Source organism: Macaca thibetana, chromosome 2 (genome assembly GCF_024542745.1).
Source record: "Macaca thibetana thibetana isolate TM-01 chromosome 2, ASM2454274v1, whole genome shotgun sequence".
In the NCBI taxonomy this organism is placed as follows: domain Eukaryota; kingdom Metazoa; phylum Chordata; class Mammalia; order Primates; family Cercopithecidae; genus Macaca; species Macaca thibetana.
The window spans coordinates 45015476-45040484 of NC_065579.1; the positions used below are offsets into that span (position 1 = coordinate 45015476).

At 35.8% G+C, this 25009-nt stretch overlaps 1 protein-coding gene across 3 annotated transcripts in view; it reads right to left on the bottom strand.

The window, feature by feature from the left end:
• The window catches only part of ATR (ATR serine/threonine kinase), a 121206-nt gene that overhangs the window by 61455 nt on the left and 34742 nt on the right, over positions 1–25009 (bottom strand). For 2 of the 3 annotated variants that reach the window (XM_050778101.1, XM_050778104.1), the window contains 8 exons: positions 23073–23165; positions 21288–21418; positions 18270–18413; positions 15269–15362; positions 13926–14051; positions 6419–6625; positions 5139–5252; positions 2056–2171 (listed from right to left, as the gene is read on the bottom strand). In XM_050778101.1, coding sequence (XP_050634058.1) covers positions 2056–2171; positions 5139–5252; positions 6419–6625; positions 13926–14051; positions 15269–15362; positions 18270–18413; positions 21288–21418; positions 23073–23165 — 1025 coding nt within the window. The remainder of the gene's footprint in view (positions 1–2055; positions 2172–5138; positions 5253–6418; positions 6626–13925; positions 14052–15268; positions 15363–18269; positions 18414–21287; positions 21419–23072; positions 23166–25009) is intronic. The other variant, XM_050778103.1, reaches the window with a different exon arrangement.

The window sequence follows — 25009 nt, forward strand, 5'->3', positions numbered from 1 at the left end:
TACTGAAAATGCGCTCTATCAACCTCTTTTATGTGGCTCCAGTTTCAACAGGCAGATCCCAACCAGGTGAATCTCCTAACTTCTATCATTGAGGAATCATTCAAGAGGTTATTCTAACTGCTCAGGTATAAAAGCTAAAGAACAAAAGAATTTTCATTGCTTTGTTAAGATCACACTTTTAAGCGACCACTTAAAAGTTGCTTCCTACGAAAAAAAGAAAACAAGTAGGCAGAAACGTTGGCTTCTACTTCTTATGAAGCAGATGATAGCCAACCTCACAAATTCTCCCCCCAAAAACTTGCTAAGTACTTTTTAATATTATCTCCTTTATTCCTAACAATAACCATACAAAGTGGGTAAAATTATCCATGTTTTCAAAATTAAAAAATTAAAACCCGGAAATGTTAAATAACTTGCCCAAGACTTCAGAGCTAGCAAATGCAAAGCCAACATTCAAACCTAAGCCTGTGTGACTCTAAAGGCCATAAACCTTCCAATAGATTACAGAAATGTTTTGACCTCTACAGGTGCTATACAAAACACAGACTAAGAAAATGGGGGAAGTATAGAGTCCTCAAAAACAAAAATCCAAATTTTAACTTTAGTCTTTTACTTTACTTTTTAAATAACGCTAATAGTGGCCGGGTGCAGTGGCTCAGGCCTGTAATCCCAGCGCTTTGGGAAGCCCAGGTAGGCAGATCACTTGAGGCCAGGAGACCAGCCTGGCCAACATGATGAAACGCCATCTCTAATAAAAATACAAAAAGTAGCCAGGCATGGTGGCACATGCCTGTAATCCAAGCTACTTGGGAGGCTGAGGCAGGAGAATTGCTTGAATCCAGGAGGCAGAGGCTGCAGTGAGCTGATACCGCATCACTGCACTCCAGCCTGGGCAACAGAGTGAGACTATGTCTCAAAAATAATAATAACAGTAATAATTCTTCCTTAATAAGGCTAATAATAATAATGCTAGTCACTTCTTTAATAATGCTAGTCATACAACATAAAATGATGTTTAAAAGATTTCTAGGTATAAAAAATTATCTAGGAAATAAATATGCATACCTCGGGGCTTTTATAAAGAATTTTAGGATAAGTCTAGGCACTGTCTAAGGTTCAAAGAAGTTATTTGTCCAAAGTCAAGTATCTAATATGCATGGGTACCTAGGGTACCAAAAAGTACAGTTTCTAAATAGAAATAATTTATAATTGTATGGATTTTTAAAAAACATAAAATGCTTCATGAATTTGCATGTCATCTTGCGTATTTCATCAGTCCTAACAAAGTCATTTAAATTTTTTAAGAGATTAAATACACTTTTTTAAAAGTAGAGGGCGAAAATATATTCATGAGGAGAAACCGGCAGTAATGAAAATCTTTAATTGGGCTTTTTAAAGGCTTTCTGACTAGCTTTAAACTTTAAATTTCTGTATTAATTATACCTATCAAAGAATTCAACTCACATTCAGCTTAAAGTACATTCTTTCAATTTACTACCGACCGTTGAACTTTTAAAAATCAATCCTTTTAACTTTAATAAATTTATCTGAATATTTAAAGTTGTAGAATTTAACCCAATGAGCAGACTGCACTTCTCATCTAGACAAATTATAAGCATAAATCATAGTGAAAAATACATATAAAGAGATATCAAAATACTTTTAATGTTAAAAAACTGTATCAAAAATCGAATTTTTTTTTTTTTCCCCAAGACAAAGTCTCACTCTGTCGCCCAGGCTGGAATGCAATGGCATGATCTCGGCTCACTGCAACCTCTGCCTCCTGGGTTCATGTGAGTCTCCTGCCCCAGCCTTCCAAGTAGCTGGGATTACAGGTGTGCGCCACCACACCCAGCTAATTTTTGTATTTTTAGTAGAGATGCGGTTTCACCATGTTGCTCAGGCTGATCTTGAACTCCTGACCTTGTGATCTGCCCGCCTCTGCCTCCCAAAGTGCTGGGATTATAGGCGTGAGTCACCGCGCCTGGCCAAAAAATCACATTAATTTTTATATAAAAACAATTTTATGAAAATACATGAAATAAGCCTGCATACCTGGTATTTAGATGAGGTTCTAGTATTTCCCGAACATGCTCAGGAAATCTCCTCCACAATTGGTGACCTGGGCCATTGGTCTCCATCTCTCTACAGTCATAAATAGAAAGCAACTCCTACAAATACATATTTTATATTTGTAAGTCCACAATGAAGCAGATAATGCTTTATCTTCATCAATGTTCTACATATTTTAGTTATTAAAACACAGCCATAACTCATTTTACTGCACTTCGCTTGATTTGTGCTTCACAGATGCTGCGTTTTTTCTTGTCTGTTTTTGTTTTTTTTTTTTTTTTTTTTTTTTTTTTAGAAATAGAAGGTTTGTGGCCACTATGCATGGAGTAAATCTATCAATACCAATTTTCCAACAACATATGCTCACTTCATGTCTCTCTGTCACATGTTGGTAATTCTCAAAGTATTTCAAACTTTTTTCATTATTACTATATCTGTTATAGTGATATGTGATCAGTGATCTATGATGTTACTGTTGTAATTGCTTTGGGGCTCCACAAACTGTGCCCATATAAGACAGTGATCCTAATCGATAAATGTCGTGTGTGTTCTGACCAGTCCACTGACTAGCTGTTCCGTCCCTCTCCCTCTCCCTGGGACTTCATATTCCCAAAGACATAACAATATTGAAATTAGGCCAATTAATAACCTTACAGTGGCCTCTAAGTATTCATATGAAAGGAGGAATCGCACATCTCTCACTTTAAATCAAAAGCTAGAAATGACTAAGCTTAATAAAGGAGGCATGTCAAAAACCTAGACAAGCCAAAAGCTAGGTGTCTTGCACCAAACAGCCAAATATAAATGCAAAGAAAAAGTTCTTGAAGGAAATTAAAAGTGTTACTCCAATGAATACATCAAATATAAGAAAGAGAAACAGTCTTATTGCTGATATAAAGTTTTAGTGGTCTGGATAAAAGATGAAACTAGTCACAACATTCCCTTAAGCCAAAGTCTAATCCAAAGAAAAACCCTAGTTCTCTCCAATTCTATGAAATCTGAGAGAGGAGAATAAGCTACAGAAAAAAAGTTTGAAGTGATATGATTCAAGGGGCACTTCTTAAAAAACAAAAAAACAAAAAGTTTGAGGCAAACAGAGGTTGGTTCATGAGGTTTAAGGAAAAGAAGCTGTCTCTATAACATAAAAACACAAGATGAAGAAGCAACTATTGATAGAGAAGCTGCAGCAAGTTATCCAGAAGATCTAGCTAAAATTATTCTATTCTGTTGGAAGAAGATGCTATCCAGGACTTTCACAGCTAGAGAAGAGAAGTCAATGCCTGGCTTCAAAGCTTCAAAGGACAGGTTAATAACTCTCTGGTTAGGGGCTAATGCAACCGGTGACTTTAAATTGAAGTCAATGCTCATTGACGATTCCATACATCCTAGAGCTGTTAGGAATTAGGCTAAATCTAAATATATGCGTCTACTATATACCCAAAAATTGAAAATTAGAACAATAAAAGTAAAAAAAATTTAAAAATTAAAAACGATGTGAAATCTACTTTGCCTGTGCTCTATAAATGCAGTGACAAAGCCTGAATAACACATCTGTTTACAGCATGGTTTACTGAATATTTTAAGCTCACTGTTGAGACCTACTGGTCATAATAAAAGATTCCTTTCCAAATATTACTGCTCATTGACAACGTACCTGTCACCTGGGAGCTCTGATGGAGCTGTGCAAGGATATTAATGTTGTTTTCGTGACTGTTAACACAACATCCATTTTGCAGCCCATGGATCAAGGAGTAATTTTGACTTTCAAGTTTTATTACTTAAAGAAATATATTTTATAAGGTTATAGAGGCCACACACAGTAATTCCTCTGATGGATCTGGGCACAGTAAATTGAAAACCTTCTGGAAAGAATTCACTATTCTAGATATCATTAAGAACATTCATGATTCATGAGAAGTCAAAATATCTATCAACAATAACAGGAGTTTGAAAGAAGTTGATTCCAACCCCTCCTGGATAACTTTGAGAGGCTCAAAACTTCACTGGAGGAAGTAAGTATAGAGGTGATAAAAACGGCGAGAAAACTAGAGTTAGAAGTGGAGCCTGAAGATAGGACTGAATTACTGCCTTCTCATGATAAAATTTGAATGGATGAGGAGTTGCTTTTTATAAGCAAAGAAAGTGGTTTCTGGAGAGGGAATCTATTGTGGTTCCACTCAAAATGCTGTGAACACTGTTCAAGTGACAACAAAGGATTTAGAACATTACAAAAACTTAGTTGACTAAGCAGTGGCAAGGTTTGAGAGGACTCATTCAAATTTTGAAAGAAGTTCTACTGTGGGGAAAATGGTATCAAACGGCATCACAGGCTACAGAGAAACCTTTCATGAAAGGCAATTGATGTGGCAAACTTCGTTGTCTGATTTTTTTAAGAAATTGCCACAGCCATCCCAACCTTCAGCAACTACCACCATAATTAATCAGCACCATCAACATTAAGGCAAAATCTTCCACCAGCAAAACCATTATGCCTTGCTGAAGGCTCAGATGATGGTTAGCATTTTTAAGCAACAAAGTATTTTTTAAATAAAGGCATGTACACTGGTTTTTAGACATGATGCTATTGCACACTTGATGGACTATAGTATAGTGTAAACATAACGTTAATATGCACTGGGAAACCGAAGAATTCATGTAACTCGCTTTATAGAGATACTTGCTTTTTTGTGGTGGTCTGGAACTGAACCCATACTATCTCTGGGTTATGCTTGTACAAAGAAAAATAAACAGAATTTTATAGTTTTAGAGCTGTGAACATCCTTAGGGCATTTATTTCAATGCCTAGAATAATTTAAGTAACTCACTTAGGTCACAAAGCTGAGGCAGTAGTATATATTTGTATATACATACAAACATTTTGAAAGTAACTATACCTATAATAATTGCTTAAGAGGTATGCTTCTGTACTCTAAAATGTTTATCATGAACTTGTATAACTTTGATAAAAGTGAGAATTAAAACAAATAGGAGTTTCACGAGTATAGAATTTATAACGTATTTGAATTAAACAATTTAAAGCCAGTAATGACTATATCCACTCTCACCTGAATGGCATAGGCAGCTGAATCTTGAGCTCGGCTATTATCAGCATACGCAAGGTAAGCTCTTGTTAGTTCCATCAATAATCCATAGGCAAAGCTTGAATCTTCTACTCCAGTCTCAATTAGAAAAAAAAAAAAAAAGAAAATTCCAGGATAACTGCTATAAATTTTCTTAGGTGTACTTCTTCTTCCATGGTGAATTTAACTTAACTGCCTAAGTGAATTTAACTTAGACAAAGGAAAAGACAGGTTCAAACTAAGTTTGGTATTAAGACTACAATATAATCTGTAGCTACAAAGCCAAAATGTAAAGCTTTTTAGGCTATTTCTAAGGTGTACAAAAAATTATTGAACTTTTGCATATCTCTGACAATTTGCATTGTTGGTTTTTTAACCCTTAAAAAGCAAAATGTAGGCCAGGCGCAGTGGCTCACACCTGTAATCCCAGCACTTTGGGAGGCCAAGGAGGACGGATCATGAGGTCAGGAGTGCAAGATCAGACTGGCCAATATGGTGAAACGCCATCTCTACTAAAAATACAAAAATTAGCCAGGCGTGGTGGTGCACGCTTGTAATCCCAGCTACTCGGGAGGCTGAGGCAGGACAATCACTTGAATCCAGGAGGCGGAGTTTGAAATAAGCCGAGATCTTGCCACTGTACTCCAGCCTGGCTGACAGAGCAAGACTCTGTCTCAAAAAAAAAAAAAAAAAAAAAAAAGCAAAATGTATACATGGCATCTCCTACATTGCATTCTGTAGAGCCCAAGAGTCATTTGAGAAACTCTAAGAAATAATTTTAATATACTCATATATTATAACTCTTGGAGATATATTCTCAGAGATTCACAATGCACACAGATACATAAAAAGTCACTTTAAAAAAAAAAGTCACATTTAATTTTGTTCTATATGGATTTCCCAAACTCATTTGACTACAAAACATTATTATTGTAATATCCTGGAAACTAGTTTTCCATGGAAACACTAACAATAATGTTTAAAAAGTAATATTTAAATAATTGATTAGGCTTTTTAAGTATTGTCATTATTATATTTGGAAGCTTTATTTATAAGAATATAACACCCTGGGTGGGGTTCAAACTTTATTGCTTTTGGCTAAAGGTTTCTGCAATAGTATTAAGAAATAAACTCAGAGGTTAACTAATTGTCTGGTTCTAGGTGAAGCTGTCATTAAGAATACCCTGAATAGTTCTTGTAAATGGAATATATAAACCTCAATAGGACAGAGAACTCTTTTGTCATTCCAAATTTCCACTACTTACCACAAACGTAAAATCTTTTCCCTGAGTTTCAGTTGTTGAGAAATCTAATCGACCTGGGTCTATCGCCCCCAATTCCCCTAAACATTCCCCACAGAGCAACCGAGCTTGAGAGTTTGCATCTTGGCAACCTTTCAAAAGCACTGTCACCAACTGTGAGATAATAGGTTCTACTGTTTCACTGTCTGTTGCATACTTTATCAGTTTTTCCTAAAATAAAAGTAGAAAGAAAATTTATATGTAATTTCTACAAACTAGTATGCTTTCCTGAGCTAGGAAGCTTAAAAATATTAAGGAATATCTAACATAAATATTGACAAAATTAAATTTCTGTATCTGCAATCTTTCCAGCTAGTTTTTGATGAGTCCGCATAACATAGCTCACAATATGTCCTGTACAATTAGAATCATTAAATGTCTGAAAGTCTTTAATCATTAATCCATTAAACAAGCAGTTACTGTGCATTCTATCAGTATACAAAAAAATCAGTAAAACAAATCTTAACAAGTTCACAGTCTAAAAGGAAAACAGACAAATAACTAAAATATCATATGATATGTACGATAACAAATATATTTATACAGCAAAGAAGCAATGAATAAGAAAAAAACAGTAACTTTTAAAAGCAGTGGACAGATATTTCAGTAGATAAGTGAAGGAGGAACAACTATTAGTTAAAACAAGAAGTTTGAAAAGTGTATAAAAACTAGTAAAGAAGGAAAAAAGATATAAAAAAGGGTCTGTGAGGATGGAAAAAAAGAGGTAGGAAGAAAGAGGTAGCCTAATGATAAATATGTTAATTCAAATAGTCTTTTTTCAGCTATCTCTTCAGGATGCTGTAATGAATAAAATGTTAAGTAAGAAGAAACTATTCTCAAGACAGTGAAGATTTAGATATTGTACTTGTGTGATCACTTTAAAATTACTTCATTTATATTATATTCTTTCTAGCAAAAGTAAAGTGCATAGGAGCATCTCAAACTCCACGTTAGAACTGTAATGAGTAATACAAATTAGAGTAATACGTTTCAAAAGAAAAACAAAAAGACATTTAAGTTTATGCAGAATCTTCAATAGATGATTTCTTAAATAACATTACAGATTAATTCAGCTGTAAAGATCGCCCCCCCCCACACCCACACCCGCCACACACACACACCCTGGTAATCAGTTAAAAGTAAAACTCAGATAAGAAGTGTTACTTTTTATCATACACTAAATGTCCACACGTACTTGGGTCTATTTCTAGACCTCCTATTCTTTCCCACTGGTCTGGTTATTCATATACTAATTACCTCTTTGTTATAATTGTAGTGGCTACAAAGTATATTAATGTTTGGTTGGGATACTATATTCTCATAACCTTTTTTTCCAGGGGGAGTTTACTAGCTATTTTTACATGTTTTATTTTTCCATATCAACATTACTATAAACCTCCTACAGTTAAAACAACAACAACAACAACAACTTTGGCAACATATTCATTGGGGTTGCATTATATTAATTAACCTAAGGAGAATTGAAATCATTATAACGTCAACCTATCCAATAAGGGATTGATCTAGCTTAGAAATCTGTCCCCTCCAAATCTCATATTGAAATGTGATCCCCAGTGTTGGAAATGAGACCTGGTGGCAGGTGTTTGGGTCACAAGGGTGGATCCCTCCTGAATGGCTTGGTGCCATCCCTGTGGTAATAAGTGAGTTCTTTCTCTATTAGTTCAGGTGTCAGCTGGACTCCATTAGTTCAAGTGAGAACTGGTTATTTGAGAGCATGGCACTCTTCCCATCGCTCTCTTGCTCCCTCTCTCACCATGTGATATACCAACTCCCCTTTCCCTTCTGCTACGAGTAAAGGCTCAGGCTTGCTGAAACTATCATCAGAAGCAGATGCTGGCACCATGCTTCTTGTAAAGGTTGCAGAACCATAAGCCAAATAAACCTCCTCTTTTTAATAAATTACCCAGCCTCAGGGTAATTTACTATAATTCCTTTATAGCAAAGCAAATAGACTAAAACAGTGATGGTTTCCATTTAGTCCAATCTATTACCCTTTTGTGTCTTTCAGAAGCATTTAAAAATTTTCCTCTTGTTGGTTTATGCATTTCTTGTTAAGTTTATTCTCAACTATATTGTTTTCCTGTTGCTATTGTAAATGAGGTATTCCAGAAAATTTTCTACCTGGTTACTGCTTGTCATATGAAAATTATTAATTTTTACGTTAATTTTATATCCCCTACTTCACTGAATTCATCTGTGGTCGAGTTAGTTTTATCAGTAATTCTCTATAATTTCCGAAGTATATTAGCATAAGAAATGGAGACAGTTTTACATCTTTTCCAATTCTTATGTCTCTGATAAGCATATCATCTGTAAATAAAGATAGTTTTACATCTTTTCCAACTCTTATCTCTCTGATTGCTTTTTTTCCCTAAATTCCTTAGCCAATACCTCCAAGTGAATGTTAAATAGTGCAGGTAATAGGAAACCTTGCTTTCAGTGGGAATGTTTCTTGTTTCCCATTAAGTATGTGTATATATGTATGTACGTATGGGTACGTACCCATACGTACATATATAAACATGCATACATATACATATACATACACATATATTATAAATTAAGATAATATTCATCAATTTCTGTTTTCTTTAGTGTTTTCATTCGAAGTAGGTGATGAAATATGTCAGTCTATTCAGCATCTATGGAAATAACAGCATGATTTTCTCTTTAGATCTATTAATATAGTGAATTATATTCATGGATTGCTAAGTATTAACTATCTTTGCAATACTGGAATAAAATGCAACTGGTCATGGGGTATTGTGGGTTTGGTTTTTTTGTTTTGTTTTTTTGAGACAGGGTCTTGCTCTGTTGCCCTGGCTGGAATGTAGTGGCATGATCTTGGCTCACTGCAGCCTCAAACTCCCCAGGCCAAGGTGATCCTCCCACCTCAACCTCCAAGTAGCTTGGACATTAGGCATGTGCCACCACACCTGGCTAATTTTTGTATTTTTTGTAGAGATGGGGTCTTGCTATATTGCTCAGGCTGGTCTCGAACCCTTGGCCTCAAGCAATCCATGTGCCTTGGCCTTCCAAAGTGTTGGGATTACAGGCATGAGCCACTACACCCAGCATGGGGTATTTTCTTAATGTGAAATTGATTTGTTTGATAATATTTCATTTATAATTTTTTGCACTGATATTAATATGATAATCTTTAATTTTTTGTTTCATGCTATCTTTTTTGGGTCCACTGAACACTGTTATATATTGCTGCTTTTATAAAAGTGGAAGTTTTCTTTCATCTCCTATACTCCAGGACAATTTAAACACCACTGAGACTATTTAGTTTGTGAAAATTTGATTAAAAAATCCCCTCATCTGGGCCTGGTGCTTTCCTATGGATGAAGTTCTTTTATAATATTCTCTATTTCTCCTACAGAAACTAATCTTTTAAGCTTTCTATTTTAGCTAGAGTCCATTTTGATACACTATATATTCCAGGAAAAGTACAAATGTTTACAAATTTATTTGTGTAAAAGGGTACAAAGGAGTCTCTTGTGATTTTTAAATATCTTCTATGTTTCAACAGTTTATTATTTACATATTTGACATTTACCAGTTTTGCTAGTTTTTTCAAAGACCTAGAATTTTTACTCATTAATTAATTTTACTGCTTTCTGTTCTCTACATTTCTTTTATTTTTATTATTTTCTTCCTGTACTATCTTTTCTTAAATAGTTTTAATGAAGTATTTGTTTCACATACTATAAAATTCACTCTTTTAAGGTATACAAATGAATGATCTTTAGTATATTCACAAGTTTTAGTATATTGAAGTATATCACAAGTGCAACCATCACTTCTGTTTAATTTCAGAACATTTTTACCATCTCAAAAGGAATCTGTACCCATCAGCAATCACTCCCCATTTCCGCCAAACCTCCTAACCCTAGGCGACCAGTAATCTACTTTCTATCTCTATGGATTTGTTTATTCAGGAATACCAAAGATTGCCAGCAAACCACCAGAAGCTCTCAAAAGGAACCAACCCTGCCAATACCTTCATCTCAAACTTCTAGGCCATGGGAACTGTGAGACAATAAACTTGTTTATGTTGTTTAAAGTCATTCGGTTTGTAGTACTTTGTTACAGCAGCCCTAGTAAACTAACACAAAGAGCCAACTAATACAATAATCAATTTGAATATGAAAGTTCTATCTGCTCTTTAGAATAAAGTATGCGTCTATTATCAAGGTGTAATGTCTGACATATATTCACAATAGCTACTTTACTGATTATGTTATTTAGATCTTCCATGTATTTATCTACTAACTTATTTTATACTGAGAATAGCATGGTAGTCTCCTCTTATTGAGTTTCTATATATATCTTCTTAAGCTTCTTATTTTGGCTTTATCAAGGTGGCTGGTGTATTATTTGGAGCATATTAATAACTAGTAAATCTTCCTTATGAATTATGGCTTCAGGCATTAAAAAGTATCCATTTTGGTCATATTTAACGCTTTTCGGCTTCAGTTCTATTTTGTTTGGAATTCCTGCTTTCATTTATACTTTCCACTTAGCTGGATAATTTTGCTTATCCCTTTATTTTTGGCCTTTTGAATCACTTTATTTTAGGTATGTATCCTACATGTGGCAGAGAGTTTTTTCTTGCTTTGTAAGCCAATTTGTAAATTTTTTTCTTTTAAGGTTGTTCACACTCACTAATGCGACTGAGATGCTTGGCCACAATTCTGTCAGATTTTTTATTATAATACAGTGAATTTAATTATAATATAGTATACTATAATTAGTGCTTTCTTCCCTCTATTCTGTTTTGTGTTTAAGAAATCATTTATTTGGGGCCAGACGCGGTGGCTCATGCCTGTAATCCCAGCACTTTGGGAGGCCAAGGCGGGTGGATAACAAGGTCAGGAGCTTTGACCATCCTGGCTAACATGGTGAGACTCCATTCTCTACTAAAAAACATTTTTAAAAAATCAGCCAGGCATGGTGGCGGGCACCTGTAGTCCCAGCTACTTGGGAAGCTGAGGCAGGAGAATGGCGTGAACCCAGGAGGCGGAGCTTGCAGTGAGCCGAGATTGTGCCACTGCACTCTAGCCTGGGTGACAGAGCAAGACTCTGTCTCAAAAAAAAAAAAAAAATCATATATTTCATTTATTTGGGTAAGGAGGAAAGTTTATATTTTTGTTCTGGAATTATCACACACACACACACACACACACATATATATATATATATACACACACACACATTTTTTTTTTTTTTTTTAAAAGAGTCTCGCTCTGTCACCCAGGCTGGAGTGCAGTGGTGCAATCTCAGCTCACTGCAACCTCTGCCTCCCCGGTTCAAGTGATTCTCCTGCCTCAGCCTCCAGAGCAGCTGGGATTACAGGTGTGCCACCATGCCTGGCTAATTTTTGTATTTTTAGTAGAGACAGGGTTTCACCATGTTGGTCAGGCTGGTCTCGAACTCCTGACCTCGTGATCTGCCTGCCTCGGCCTCCCACCGTGCTGGGATTACCAGTGCTACCGCTCCCAGCCTATCCAATATATCAATACCTTTTATTATGTCTACAGTCCCTTTTTTCCTTATTTGACTTTCTGTAACTAGTTTGCCAGTATAGAATGGTATATTTTGACTCCCAGTTATTGCTTATGCAACAATTACTGAGTTTATCTTACTTACTCCTTACTCTCCCCCTTCTCTCATTTAAAAAAATTTCATTATTTCTACTTTACTAGAATATAACATTTACACATAATTATCCCACTCTTGCCCCATTGTTGTTTTAGTCTTAATATATTTTGTTAAATACATAAACAGTAACCATCAGACTTTTTGCCAAAGTCTCCCCAGTTCTCTCTTGACTTAATGAAGCTCATCCTCTAATACATCTCTTAGGAAGGGATCACTTGTGAAAACCATATTACTTCAATTCTTGTAGGTTTAAAACCATGTTCTTATCCATAATACTCTAAAGACAGCTTGACTTTTTCTTGACTCATACTTTATGACATTTTTTGACATTTTTTTAAAATGTTGCTATTTTCTAGGCCCACTCTGTACATTCCTACAGAGAATTCTGATACCAACCTACTTTTTTTGTCCTTGCAAGTAATTTTTTGAAAAAATTTCTTTTGCCAGGAAGCTTTGAAGATTTTTTATTATTAAAGTCTAGGATACATCTCAGAGTTAATTATCCTAGGTCAATTTTCTCCAGGATACAAGTCTTTTCAATATATAGATAAGGTCTTTTTTTCCAGAAAGCTTTCTTGGATTATAATTTTAAATATTAATTCTGTTCTCTTGTTTTGGTTTTATTCTTTAGAGACACTAATTATTTGCACGTGAAATCTTTGCCAATCTTCCATTTCAACTACTTTTTCTTTTTACTCCTTTATCTTTTTTACTCCTTTTTAAACCTTTTTCTAATTTTTGTTGTTGTTTATACCTTTATTCAATGCCCCTTGCTAAATGTTTAGTCAAATACATTCTACCCTGTAGTTCTTGTAATTTAATCTTCATTTCAATTTCCTTCCTAAGTTCAATCACCCTTGTTTCATCTTGGTTTTTGTTTATTTCTCTTGTTTTTTAATTTTTTCATTCAACTTTTTTTATATCTGAAAATGCTTAAAATATTCAATTCAAATTATAGTGCTAAGTTCAATTTTCCTCCATGTTGTGGTTGGTTTTGAGGAGGAACTGTCATCAACTCACAGACTTTATTTTCATTTTTTATTTTTGTCTTACAGGAACCTTGCATATATACATTTTTTTTTCTACACATATTGTGCAATTTCTAAACTGGAAAACCCTCCATAATAGCTATATGCAGTAACAGTAAGCATTCTGCAGTGGCTTCAGGATTTCTCTTTCACAAATATCCATGTCAGCATAGCGAAGTGCAGTTTTCTTCATGAATAGCTTTTTTTTTCTTCTTTTTCTGGTAGCAGGGGGAGGATTTGGTTCATCTCTGATTTTGTACATTTCTTTTACTACTGCAGGACCCTTAAAATTCTCCCTCTTACTTTCTTCTTTCTGTTTATGACTAAGTCTCTGAACAGTGCCTTTCCCCTCCTCTTCTTTTACTACTCCCCAGAAACTAATTTTCAGAGACTACAAACCTTGGGCATACTTTCAAGTATCTTTCCTGTAGCCAGCAGTCTGATATACCACATCCTGGACTTATTTTCAGTAATGTTGCAAAATGACTTATTTTCAGAGTATGAAAATGGACTTATTTTCAGAGTATGACTGTCTCTTTCTGTTGGTGATTTTCTCTTTGCTCCATCAATTCTTAGTTCCTATTCTTCATTTTCTTCTTCTTTTATACAGTCTTATCAGAATGTACCTGCTCTCAGCACCATACATAGTGAATTACTTTCACTAAATCACAAACAAAAATGTCATTCTGTCATCTTTTCTTTAAGCCTCCAATCTTTCTTTGTTATACATTTTTAATTATATCATCTTAGCATACCTGATTTTTATACAAGGTTTCCTTCAAGCTTGTAAGAGCATGAATACGAACATCGACATTTTCATGCTGAATGGCCTTCATAGAGAGCTGAAGAGTTGTTTGAAGATCCGTGCTCTCAGAGGTCTCCTATATACAAAGCACAGAGAGATAGACCTTATTTTTTTTTTTTTTTAATTCTTTTTTTTGAGACGGAGTCTCGCTCTGTCACCCAGGCTGGAGTACAGTGGCCGGATCTCAGCTCACTGCAAGCTCCGCCTCCCGGGTTCACGCCATTCTCCTGCCTTAGCCTCCCGAGTAGCTGGGACTACAGACGCCCGCCACCTCGCCCGGCTAGTTTTTTGTATTTTTTAGTAGAGACGGGGTTTCACCGTGTTAGCCAGGATGGTGTCCATCTCCTGACCTCGTGATCCACCCGTCTCGGCCTCCCAAAGTGCTGGGATTACAGGCTTGAGCCACCGCGCCCGGCCGAGATAGACCTTATTAATCGACTATTTTAACAACCATTTCCAAAGGCCTGAATTCCCTATATAGTTACCATTAAACTATACCAAACCAATTTCTTAAAGTAATAAAATTTCCATTCCTTCCTTTATATAGCATAAGTCATTTTTAGTAATTCTAAGGGAAAGGGATTTCATTGTAAAATTTTTAGACGTGGAGAAAAATTTTATCCCAACTAAGTAAGAACTTACTTATCTAAGATAAGTACTTCTTGACAGGAAGTATAAGTTTCTCTTAATTTACAGAGGGTTACATAATAGCTTTGAACCAGGTCTACAGATTATGTAAGTAATTCACTTCCTTTCACTACCCAAGGTGACACCCAAGGTCAGATATTCCACTTTCTACCCAGAAGTGCTATGAAATCACCACTAACATCTTCATAATTTTAGAGAGCTAAGATTTAAGATGCTGGAATTATACATTATTCCCCTTCTAAATCTCAGGAATCATTCACATCTGACATTTCTATGTCATGGTTTGTAGCACAACAAAACCAGAATCGCCCCACAGCTTTCCTTTCTTCTCTTAGGACATGCCGCTGTGGTAGCTCTTCTTTTTGGGACAATAAGGACACTTTGGTCTAGGTAGTAAAGGCATAAGAACTGTATTTTTTGCTCTCTGTTCTATCTAATGCTGTTACATCTTTAATCTAAATGCTAAAACTTCCTTCCAAAAGTCATGGATTCATGGTAGCATTATCTACTTACCAGGAATTAGCCATTAGAATAGGACTATATTATCCCTAGATATGATCCTAAAGGATCTTTATTCAATGTATTGGAATTTGGGAACAATTCTGTATTAATGATCTCCTAAACCACAAATTAAAAATTAAATACCTTTCTGTATTCCTGGAGAATGGCTTTTATCTTTTTTAATTCTGGATGATCAGGTAAAAAATATATTTCATGAAGAAAATCTTGCACAGCATCCCTAATAGTCGGAATAAAAAGAATTATTTGCCAAGAATATGAATACTAAAAAAATGTAAAGCAAAAGTTGAAACTAAGGCCAATTTAATTCATAATTAAAAGTGCTAGTTGATTACTGAGCTGCAAAGTATTTTCTAATTATGTCTAAGACGCTCAGCTAAATTATTAGTGGAAAATGACCAAAACTATGAAAATCACTCTATAACAGTGCTAAAATCAACCATGCTTCTCAGCATACAAACCCATATATACAGTCCCTTCCTCTTCAAGCTGGGCTGAGTGTGCGACCTGCTTTAGCAAATAGACGGTGCAGAAGATATGCTGTGCCAGTTTGGGACCTAGGTATTAAAAATGCCTGCAAGTTTCGCCATAAAAAAGGATGAGTTCATGTCCTTTGTAGGGACATGGATGAAGGTGGAAACCATCTTCCTGAGCAAACTATCGCAAGGACAGAAAACCAAACACCGCACAGGTGTTCTCACTCATAGGTGGGAATTGAACAATGAGAACACTTGGACACAGGGTGAGGAACATCACACACGGGGGCCTCTTGTGGGGTGGGGGTGGGGGGAGGGATAGCATTAGGAGATATTCCTAATGTAAATGACAAGTTAATGGGTGCAGCACACCAACATGGCACATGTATACATATGTAACAAACCTGCATGTTGTGCACATGTACCCTAGAACTTAAAAAAAAAAAAAAAATGCCCGCAAGTTTCCATTTGTGTGTTCTGGAGAGCCCTGAGTCACTATGTCAGAAGTGTGGCCACTAACATGGACAGACCACGGTACAGAGAGAGAGACTCTGAGACTACACAGAATGAGAGAGAGGCCCAGCCCAGTCCACCTGCCAGCTGAATGTGGCCACACCAGGGACCACTTGTAAGACCAGTAGAACTGACCAGCTTAGCACAGTCCAGACTGCAAAATTATGAGCAAATAAAAATGCTCATTGTTTTAAGATACTAGGTTTGGGAGTGATTTGGAGTGTAGCAATAGACAGCCAAAGACTACCCCAATACACAAATTATCATGAAGAATTATAAAAATATATATATATATAAGTAATCCTTATCAGGGCTATAATTTTTAATTTCCTTCTAATATAATAAATGCTCTAATATTTCTGGGTCCAAATATAAGTGTTTCTAAATTCTAGTCTTCGTTAACTCATGCAATAAATATATATTAAATAACTACTATGTGCTATTACATGCTAAGCACTCTGCTAGTCACTGGGGATGGAACAATAAACAAAGCCAAAGTAGTGCCTTCATTCAGCAAGCTTAAGGTCTTCTATCTTGCAGTGTCATGATCATAACTCACTGCAGGCTCAAACTTCTGGGCACAAGAAATCTTCCTGCCTCAGCCTGCAGTAGCTAGGATTACATGCTTTTTTTTTTTTTTTTTTTTTTTGACAGAGTCTGGCTCCGTCGCCCAGGCTGGAGTGCAGTAGCGTGATCTTGGTCACTGCAAGCTCCGCCTCCCGGATTCACACCATTCTCCTACCTCAGCCTCCAAAGCAGCTGGGACTACAGGCGCCTGCCACCACACGTGGCTAATTTCTTGTATTTTTAGTAGAGACAGAGTTTCACCATGTCAGCCAGGATGATCTCGATCTCCTGACCTCGTGATCCGCCTGCCTCAGCCTCCCGAAGGGTCTTTTTTTTTTTTTTTAATGTTTCTGTATTTTTTGTAGACGTGGGGTTCTCACTATGTTGCCCAGGCTCCTGGCCTCAAGCAATCCTCCTGCCTTGTCTTCCCAAAGTGTTGGTATTGTTGGCATGAGCCACCATGCCTGGTTGGGATTTTTCTTATGATTATGAAAAAGGTAGAGAAATGACACTTCTGTAATAAACAGCAAAGATATGACTATGTACAAAACAAATTTTAAAGGTACTTGAAAAGTAGTCCCAAAATCTAACTTAGTGATTTTGTTGTTTTATCATGCACAAAATATCAAAAACAAAAGTATTTTAATTAAATAAAAACACATTAACTTTTCCTTCTTCTATGACTTCTCCCTAATTAGATAGTTACTGCAACTGACTAAAGGGACCAGCAATAGCTTATGGGTGAGTAGGTAAATAAGGAGTACTTCAAACCCAACTTTTCACAAGCAAAGGAATGATTATATACAACGTTAAGTAAAATCACAGGAAAAAAATTAAATATATAGAAAGACATCCCCGTCTAAAAAGCAGCCTGAATCAAAAATACAAATGGGAAAGAATGATGTATGTTCTGTCAATAGTAGTCCACATTGGCTATAGCCTAATGCCTGTTTTGAAAAATTATGGGGGAAGATAGTAAGAAATAGTCTGTGGCCAGATTTTTAGAAAGCCTTCAATATCAGGCTAAGTAATTTGGAATTTGTCAATTAGGAAATGGAGAATCTCAGAATGCCTTTGTATGCCGGAATGACACCAATAAAGAGATATTTTTAAAACACAGTTCTAGTAACAATATCAAGAAAAGTGATAAAAGCTTAAAGGAAGAGAGGCTAGTTCAAAGCTTAATGCAATGAAGTAATAAAGATTTCAACTAAGGTAAGCTGCAGGAAGTAGGTATTTCGCCTAACCTTTCTCATGCTATTCAACTATCTGCCTTTTGACTGTGAAAACAAAGGTAAATTAGGTTTCACACTTATAGAATTAATGAAAAATAATTTTTAACTGCTGACCTATTAATTAGTGAGTTTTAGAAATAATTATAATAGAAGCAATGCCACAACTGAAATAGCATCATGTCAATATGTAATTACATGCCAATTACTTTTGTTACTGATGAACCCTGAAATTCAAAAAAGTGACAGTTCCACATTACCATCGGTAATTTTAATACCTTGAGACATAAAAATACAGTTTAAAAAGTTATTATTTTACTTTAATTTCAGTTACAATACCTGTTTTCAATTATGAGGTAGTGAAAGATAGCTGCAGTTTCTTTAGGCTGGATGTGTATAAGAGGTAACAAAGCTACTATTACATGACTGAGAAGGGAGCCCAGACAAGCATGATCCAGGCAACGAACAAAGCAGTCCCAAGCTCTATGTGAAAAAACAAATAGAAATGAAGTCCAATTAGTTTTATTATTTGTAAAGCTCTATCAATTAGTTATTAGTTGAAGACACATGATATATACAAACAATAGATTAAAAGGCAGCTTTAAAGCAAAGATCAGTGCTATATATTCAAATAAAGTGATATCCAAATTATATGAAGTCAAAAAAGCAAGGGGAAAAACAGTGTTTGGGGCAGAATTAATACAAAAAAAAAAGTGTGTGTGTGCATTTGCTTATTCTTTTACAAAGAGTGGATACACAAAAATTAATAAAAATAGATATCTGTAGAGGTCAAAACTGGAATCTAGATTTCTGACTATAATTTGTTACACAGATTTGAATTTGGGACTATGCAAATGTTTTATATAATTTTTAAATTAAATAAAATAGAGGGGAAAAGCAACCCTTAAAAATTTTAAACAAACTGAAACAAGTGAACATAACTAAATATTAAGTTGGTAGCACATGCACACAGAAAATAATTACTTCACATGATTTTAAAACATATTCTGACTATACATCTCTAACAGGATATATTTTATTGACAAAAAGAGCCTCTAAGAAGCTTAAACTGCACTCAGCAGTCTTACTGTTTGTAGTAATATTGAAATTGTCACTTTAAAGACATATATATGTATACAGAAAGAAAAATTACATAAATGTATAATATAAGTCATTAGGAACAAAGACAGAATAACCGGAAAGAAATATAATGTAAAACAAGAGTTAAGTCAAAACTATGTGATCTTTATTGTATTGGAAATATACATATATATATATATATACACATATAAACTCAAAATCTTTTTCTCTTTATAAAAATTTTTTAGTAGCTATATTCACTTAAGACTTAGAAGCAATGACAGTAGGCCCAATGAGTGCCTATACTGGGAATTAATCTGGGCTCAAAGGAACCCGAGCTAGGGTTCCTTGAAGAAATCGCTAATTTTAAGTCAGGGGCAGGAAATGTTCAAGATGAGCCCGGGTCATCTTGTCATGCCCAAAAGCAGAAAATCTATAAGAGATTAATGGAGGTCATATCAAAACTCATAGATGCCAACTTGAAAGGATTTCTACTTGCTTAAGATGGGACAATTTCAGCAATAAAAAAGGCTAGTGATTTTAATGGATAAAATTAATCAAACTTATAAAAATCTATGTAATCAAAATGATATTATAAAAGAAGAAAAACTTCACTGGAGGTTGCTACAGCACAAACCTATATTCCTAAATTGATTAACTAAAAGGAAATATTCAAGTAATTATGAACTGCTTTTCCTACATGAACTACAGTTGTGTTGTTTTGTTTTTTTTTGTTTTTTTTTTTTTTGAGACGGAGTCTCGCTCTGCCGCCCAGGCTGGAGTGCAGTGGCCGGATCTCAGCTCACTGCAAGCTCCGCCTCCCGGGTTCACGCCATTCTCCTGCCTCAGCCTCCCGAGTAGTTGGGACTACAGGCGCCCACCACCGCGCCCGGCTAGTTTTTTGTATTTTTTAGTAGAGACGGGGTTTCACCGTGTTAGCCAGGATGGTCTCGATCTCTTGACCTCGTGATCCGCCCGTCTCGGCCTCCCAAAGTGCTGGGATTACAGGCTTGAGCCACCGCGCCCGGCCCAGTTGTTTTGTTTTTAAAGACAAGGTCCTGCTATGTTGCCCAAGCTAGACTCAAACTCAAGTGATCCTTCTGCCTCACCTTCCTAAGCAGCTGGGACTACAGATACGTACAATCATGCCCGGCTAGGCAAATCTTATGAGGAATTTTAAGAATAATCCCACCTAGTAAATACAGAAGGAATAATAAAATTAGAAAATCACTATTTTATCAACTGTAATGAAATAATGGACTTAGGCAATGATCATTAATTAATGCTAAAATCATCAGATAAAAGATTAATGAGGAATTTTATAATAAAGGGATTCAGGTTGATAAAACCTACTGTCTAATCTTACCATTACTAAAAGTGGACAACTAGATGTTATTATGTGGCTCATACTGTGCCACAAGAGAAGCACAAAGCCTCACCTATGAGGCATGTTATAATAATAAATTGAACCTAAATCTAATCCAGCATCTATATCTAGGTGCCCATTTATAGAAAAAACAGGGATGAAAGAAAAGATAGAGGGAAAAGTTAAATTAGCTATTCGTCAAATCCCACATCCTAAAATCTTAACAGCCTAAAATAAGTAAAATGTGTGGGTAGGGAATTTAAGGGATGAGGTTGTTTACAAGAGGCACTTAAGGAGCCAGGCAACCAAATACATGTACGTAAACTTCATTTATGTCTAACTCAAGAAACAATGATACATACAAACATCTCTGGGAAATGGCATCTACAACATGATATACAATATCTTTGGGAAAAACACCTTTGAGACAACTGGAGGAAATGTGAATAAGGACTGAGTTTTAGATTAGATATTTCTATTAATCCTGCTAAGTATAACAATTCATGAAGGTTATTTTTTAGATGCCCTCATCCATTAGATACATCTAAAGTATTTACAAGTACAATGATGTGATTCTTGGATCTTCTGTAATATACCCCAACTAACAATCAAAAAGGTAGAAGCGGATTAGAAAAAACTAGCAATGTTGATAACTGCCAAGGTTGGGAAACAGGTATTGAGGTTCATTGATAACTCTTCTATTTCCCAGTATGTTAAAAGACTTTCATGGTAAAATGTTTTAAAAGAAGTAAATATGTTCTGTTTTCAATACAAATAGTCTTTCTCCCTTAATTATTTATTACTTGAACCCAATTTCCTTCAAAGAGATAAGAATTCAAGTTAGTGCTACTGGAAAATGCAAAAAAAAAAAATAATAATAATAATAATAATTAACTCAGGCAGTCATTTACCTGCAACACAATTCAGGAAAATCATCCTTGAATCGAAGGCCAGTTCTCAGTGTGGTCATCATCTTCACCCTCACAGAACTGACATGTTTGGGTCCCATTAACTTCATCAAAGACATCAAACTGTTCAAGGCCTATAGAGTTAAGTAGCGCTTCAGAGTAAAGCTTACAAACATGCTGCCAGAAGCAGATGAGCCCTAAGGACAAGTGCTTCCCATCCAATATCAGGGGCCATCTATTCTCAGATAACACAAAAGATCGAATCAATGTTGGCCAGTTTGTTTCGTCCAATTGCTTATGTCTTATGTGGGAATTATAAATGTGAAAAATACAAGTTGAGTTCTTTTTTGTTTTGTTTTTTCCCTTGAAGGTGATTTGTTATTTTGGCCCAATATTTGTCTAGAATGGTAAAATTTCTAATGTATTAAAGGTATAATGCATATTGTTTAATTTCTTTCATATCTATCCCAAACTGCCATATGCATACATAAAACAAGCTGAATTAAAATCATTTTAATTTGAGACCATATAAAAATTTTTGAAGTAAATGGAATACTTCATAGTGATCAATAGTTAAGGAAATTTTTGTCCTAATGATATTAAATTCAAGATGTCCTGAATTTAGCAAATAATTAATGATATACTCAGAAAATGAAACACATGAAAAACACAGAACCAGACCTGTTACCAGCAGCTCCAGTTTATAATGAAGGGGTAAAGAAACTCTCTGGTTGACTTTATATGCCAAAACATGCAAGCTCTTTATGGTTTACAAGACAAACTCTAGTTTTCTTAGATTCAAGGTGATTCTCTCACTTAGGATAGCAATTGGAGAAATAACAAGAAAGCAGCCATGTAGATAGAATAGTAGTTGGTTGGGGGATTAAATTTACTAGTTGACACCAAAAGAACAGGCATTGGTTGCTGAAATTTGCAGAGTTTAATATGGTATCATATGTCTTTCTTGACTCCTTAAGATTATTAAAAAAAAAAGAGGAAGGGAGTAGTATACACTGAAATAAAAGCTTCCATTCATAGGTGTTTTTTGTTTGTTTGTTTGTTTTTATTGTAATCTTACGGACTGCAGAGGTGGAAAGCAACAGAAAGGGAAATTCTATCAATATCTAAAATTTTACTCCAATCTTTAGGACAAAAATTTCCAATGGTGGCCAACTATTGCAGCAGTCATAATGAAACTTCATTGTGGCACAAGCATTTAAACATAAAGTTGCTTTACATTATAATAACCTAAGATTTCTGGTGTTCAAAAACACTATGGGCCATGACCCACACTAGATCAATCTAAACCAAGGAGACTCAATGATGCAACTTTTGTTTGAGTTTTCAGTGATTGCTAGTCTCTTTCTTCAAATGCTGGACTAGATGTTGTGATGACGTGAGCTTGAAGCCATTGAGGTCATTACCTGGCTCTTAAGTACAGAGCCAATCCAGGTGAATCTGAGCCAAAAGACTGACTCTGAGAACTTTTTTGAGTCCAAAATCAAGTTATGCCCAAAGCTACATTATCCTTACGCTTTTAGTAACACAGCCACAAATTCCTTTTAGTCACTTTGGGTTGGGTGTTCTATCCCTCCTAAACTAAAGAAATGAAACGAATACAATTCCAATTTTTAAGATTCCCAAAAAGCTTATATAAGTTCTTCAGCAATAGAGAATGTCATGTTTGATTATTTCTCATCTTTGAATGTTTGTAGCTAGATGCAGAATTTATCTATATTCTATATGAATTCTATCTTAGCACTTTGGAACTCAACTATCACCACTTACCATTTTCTTATCTTCAATGCCAACACTAGAGCTCAGTAACTGCATATTAAAAAAAGCCAAAATGCCCAACAATTTGGGTTGTAAATAATCAGCCTAAGAAATAAAAACAGATAATACGTAAGCTTTATACAGATTGAATTTCTTAAGTTGACATTTTAATTATTTAATTAATGTCATTTATATTTTACTTAACTAGATTAGCATATTGGAAATAAAGACTTGGTGAATTAAGTTTCTCCAAAAACATATATCTTCACACGTAGTATTTAAAGAAACTAATGAAATGATTTATAGTCACCTTGAAAAAATATGATTAAACGTATAGTACAAGGAGAAAATGGTAAGTTTTTTAATCATGGAGTGAGCTGGGGTGGGATCCTCAGGATCTGATTCATTTCAGGATGTGGAGTGGAGAGGAAAAGAAGAAAGAAAAGAATAGAGAAAGGAAAGGGACTGTCCTCATTCTATGACATTTAGAGCTAAGGTAGAAAAGTACGATTAAGGAAAGGGTATCCCACCAGAAAAATGATCTGACATAGGGGATAATATCCCCAGAAGTAATAGGGGAAAAGAGGCACAAGACTATGGGCATCAAAAGTTGCAGGCTAGATATCATCATCCATGACACTTTAGGTTTCCTGAAGTAAACAGAATTCCTTTCTTAGTTCCTTCCTTCCTTCTTTCCTTCCTTTCCTTCCTTCTTCCCTCCCTTCCTCCCTCTCTCCCTCCCTCCCTCCGTCCGTCCCTTCCTTCCTCCCCTCTTCCCTTCCTTCCTCCCTCCTTCCCTTCCTCCCTCCTTCTCTTCCATTCCTCCTTCATTTGCTTCCTTCCTCTCTCTTTCTTCTTTCTTCCTCTTTTTCTTAAACAGGGTTCTTTCTTTCCTTCATTCCTTCCTTTCTCCCTCCCTCCTTCTTTTTCTTTCTTTCCTCCTTTTTCTTTTTTCTTAGAGTTCCTTCCTTCCTTCCTACTTCTTTCTTTCCTCCTTTGTCTTTTTTTTTTTCTCTTCTCTTCTTTTCTTCCTCTCTCGATCTCCCTCTCTCGCGACAGGGTCTCGGTCACCTAGGCTGAAGCGCGTGGCACAATCACAACTCACTGCAGCCTCAACCTCCTAGACTCAACCAATCCTCCCAGCTCAGCCTCCTGAGTCCCTGTAACTACAGGCATGCACCACCATGCCCAGCTAATTTTTTGCATTTTTTGTAGAGATGGGGTTTCGCCATGTTGCCCAGGCTGGTCTCAAACTCCTGGGCTCAAGCCATCCTCCTGCTTTGGCCTCCCAGAGTGCTGGGATTACAGGTATAAGCCACTGCTCAGCTGAGTTAATACTTTCTTAAGAGACGGTCCTGGAGGAGAGGGCATGGGCTTTAAGTCAGCCAAATCTAGGTTTGAATCTTAATTTTGACACTTCCTAATGTGTGATCATCTATAAGTTACTTAATTCTTCCAAGTCTGTAAAATGTGAACAATAAAACCACCTACTGCATAGAGCTGTTGTAAAGGCTAAATAAGATACTATTTATTGGCCAGGTGCGGTGGCTCACCCCTATAATCCTAGCAATTTGGGAGGCTGAGGCAAGTGGATTACATGAGCTCAGGAGTTTGAGATCAGCCTGGGTAACATGGCGTTTCTACAAAAAAATTAGCCAGACATGGTGGCACACACCTGTGGTCCCAGCTACTCAGGAGGCTGAGGTGGGAAGATCGCTTAAGCGCCAGAGGCAGAGGTTGCAGTGAGCTGAGATTGTGCCACTGCAGTCCAGCCTGGATGACAGAGCAAAACCCTGCTTCCAAAAAAAAAAAAAGATATCATTCACTAAGGACTTAGTATATGGTTAAGTATTAAATCAATTTGTTCATATTATTACAAACTGAGAATGTGACCACTCTGTAAAGAATATTCTTCTGTTTCATGTCTTTATGTACAGACAGAAGAAAGG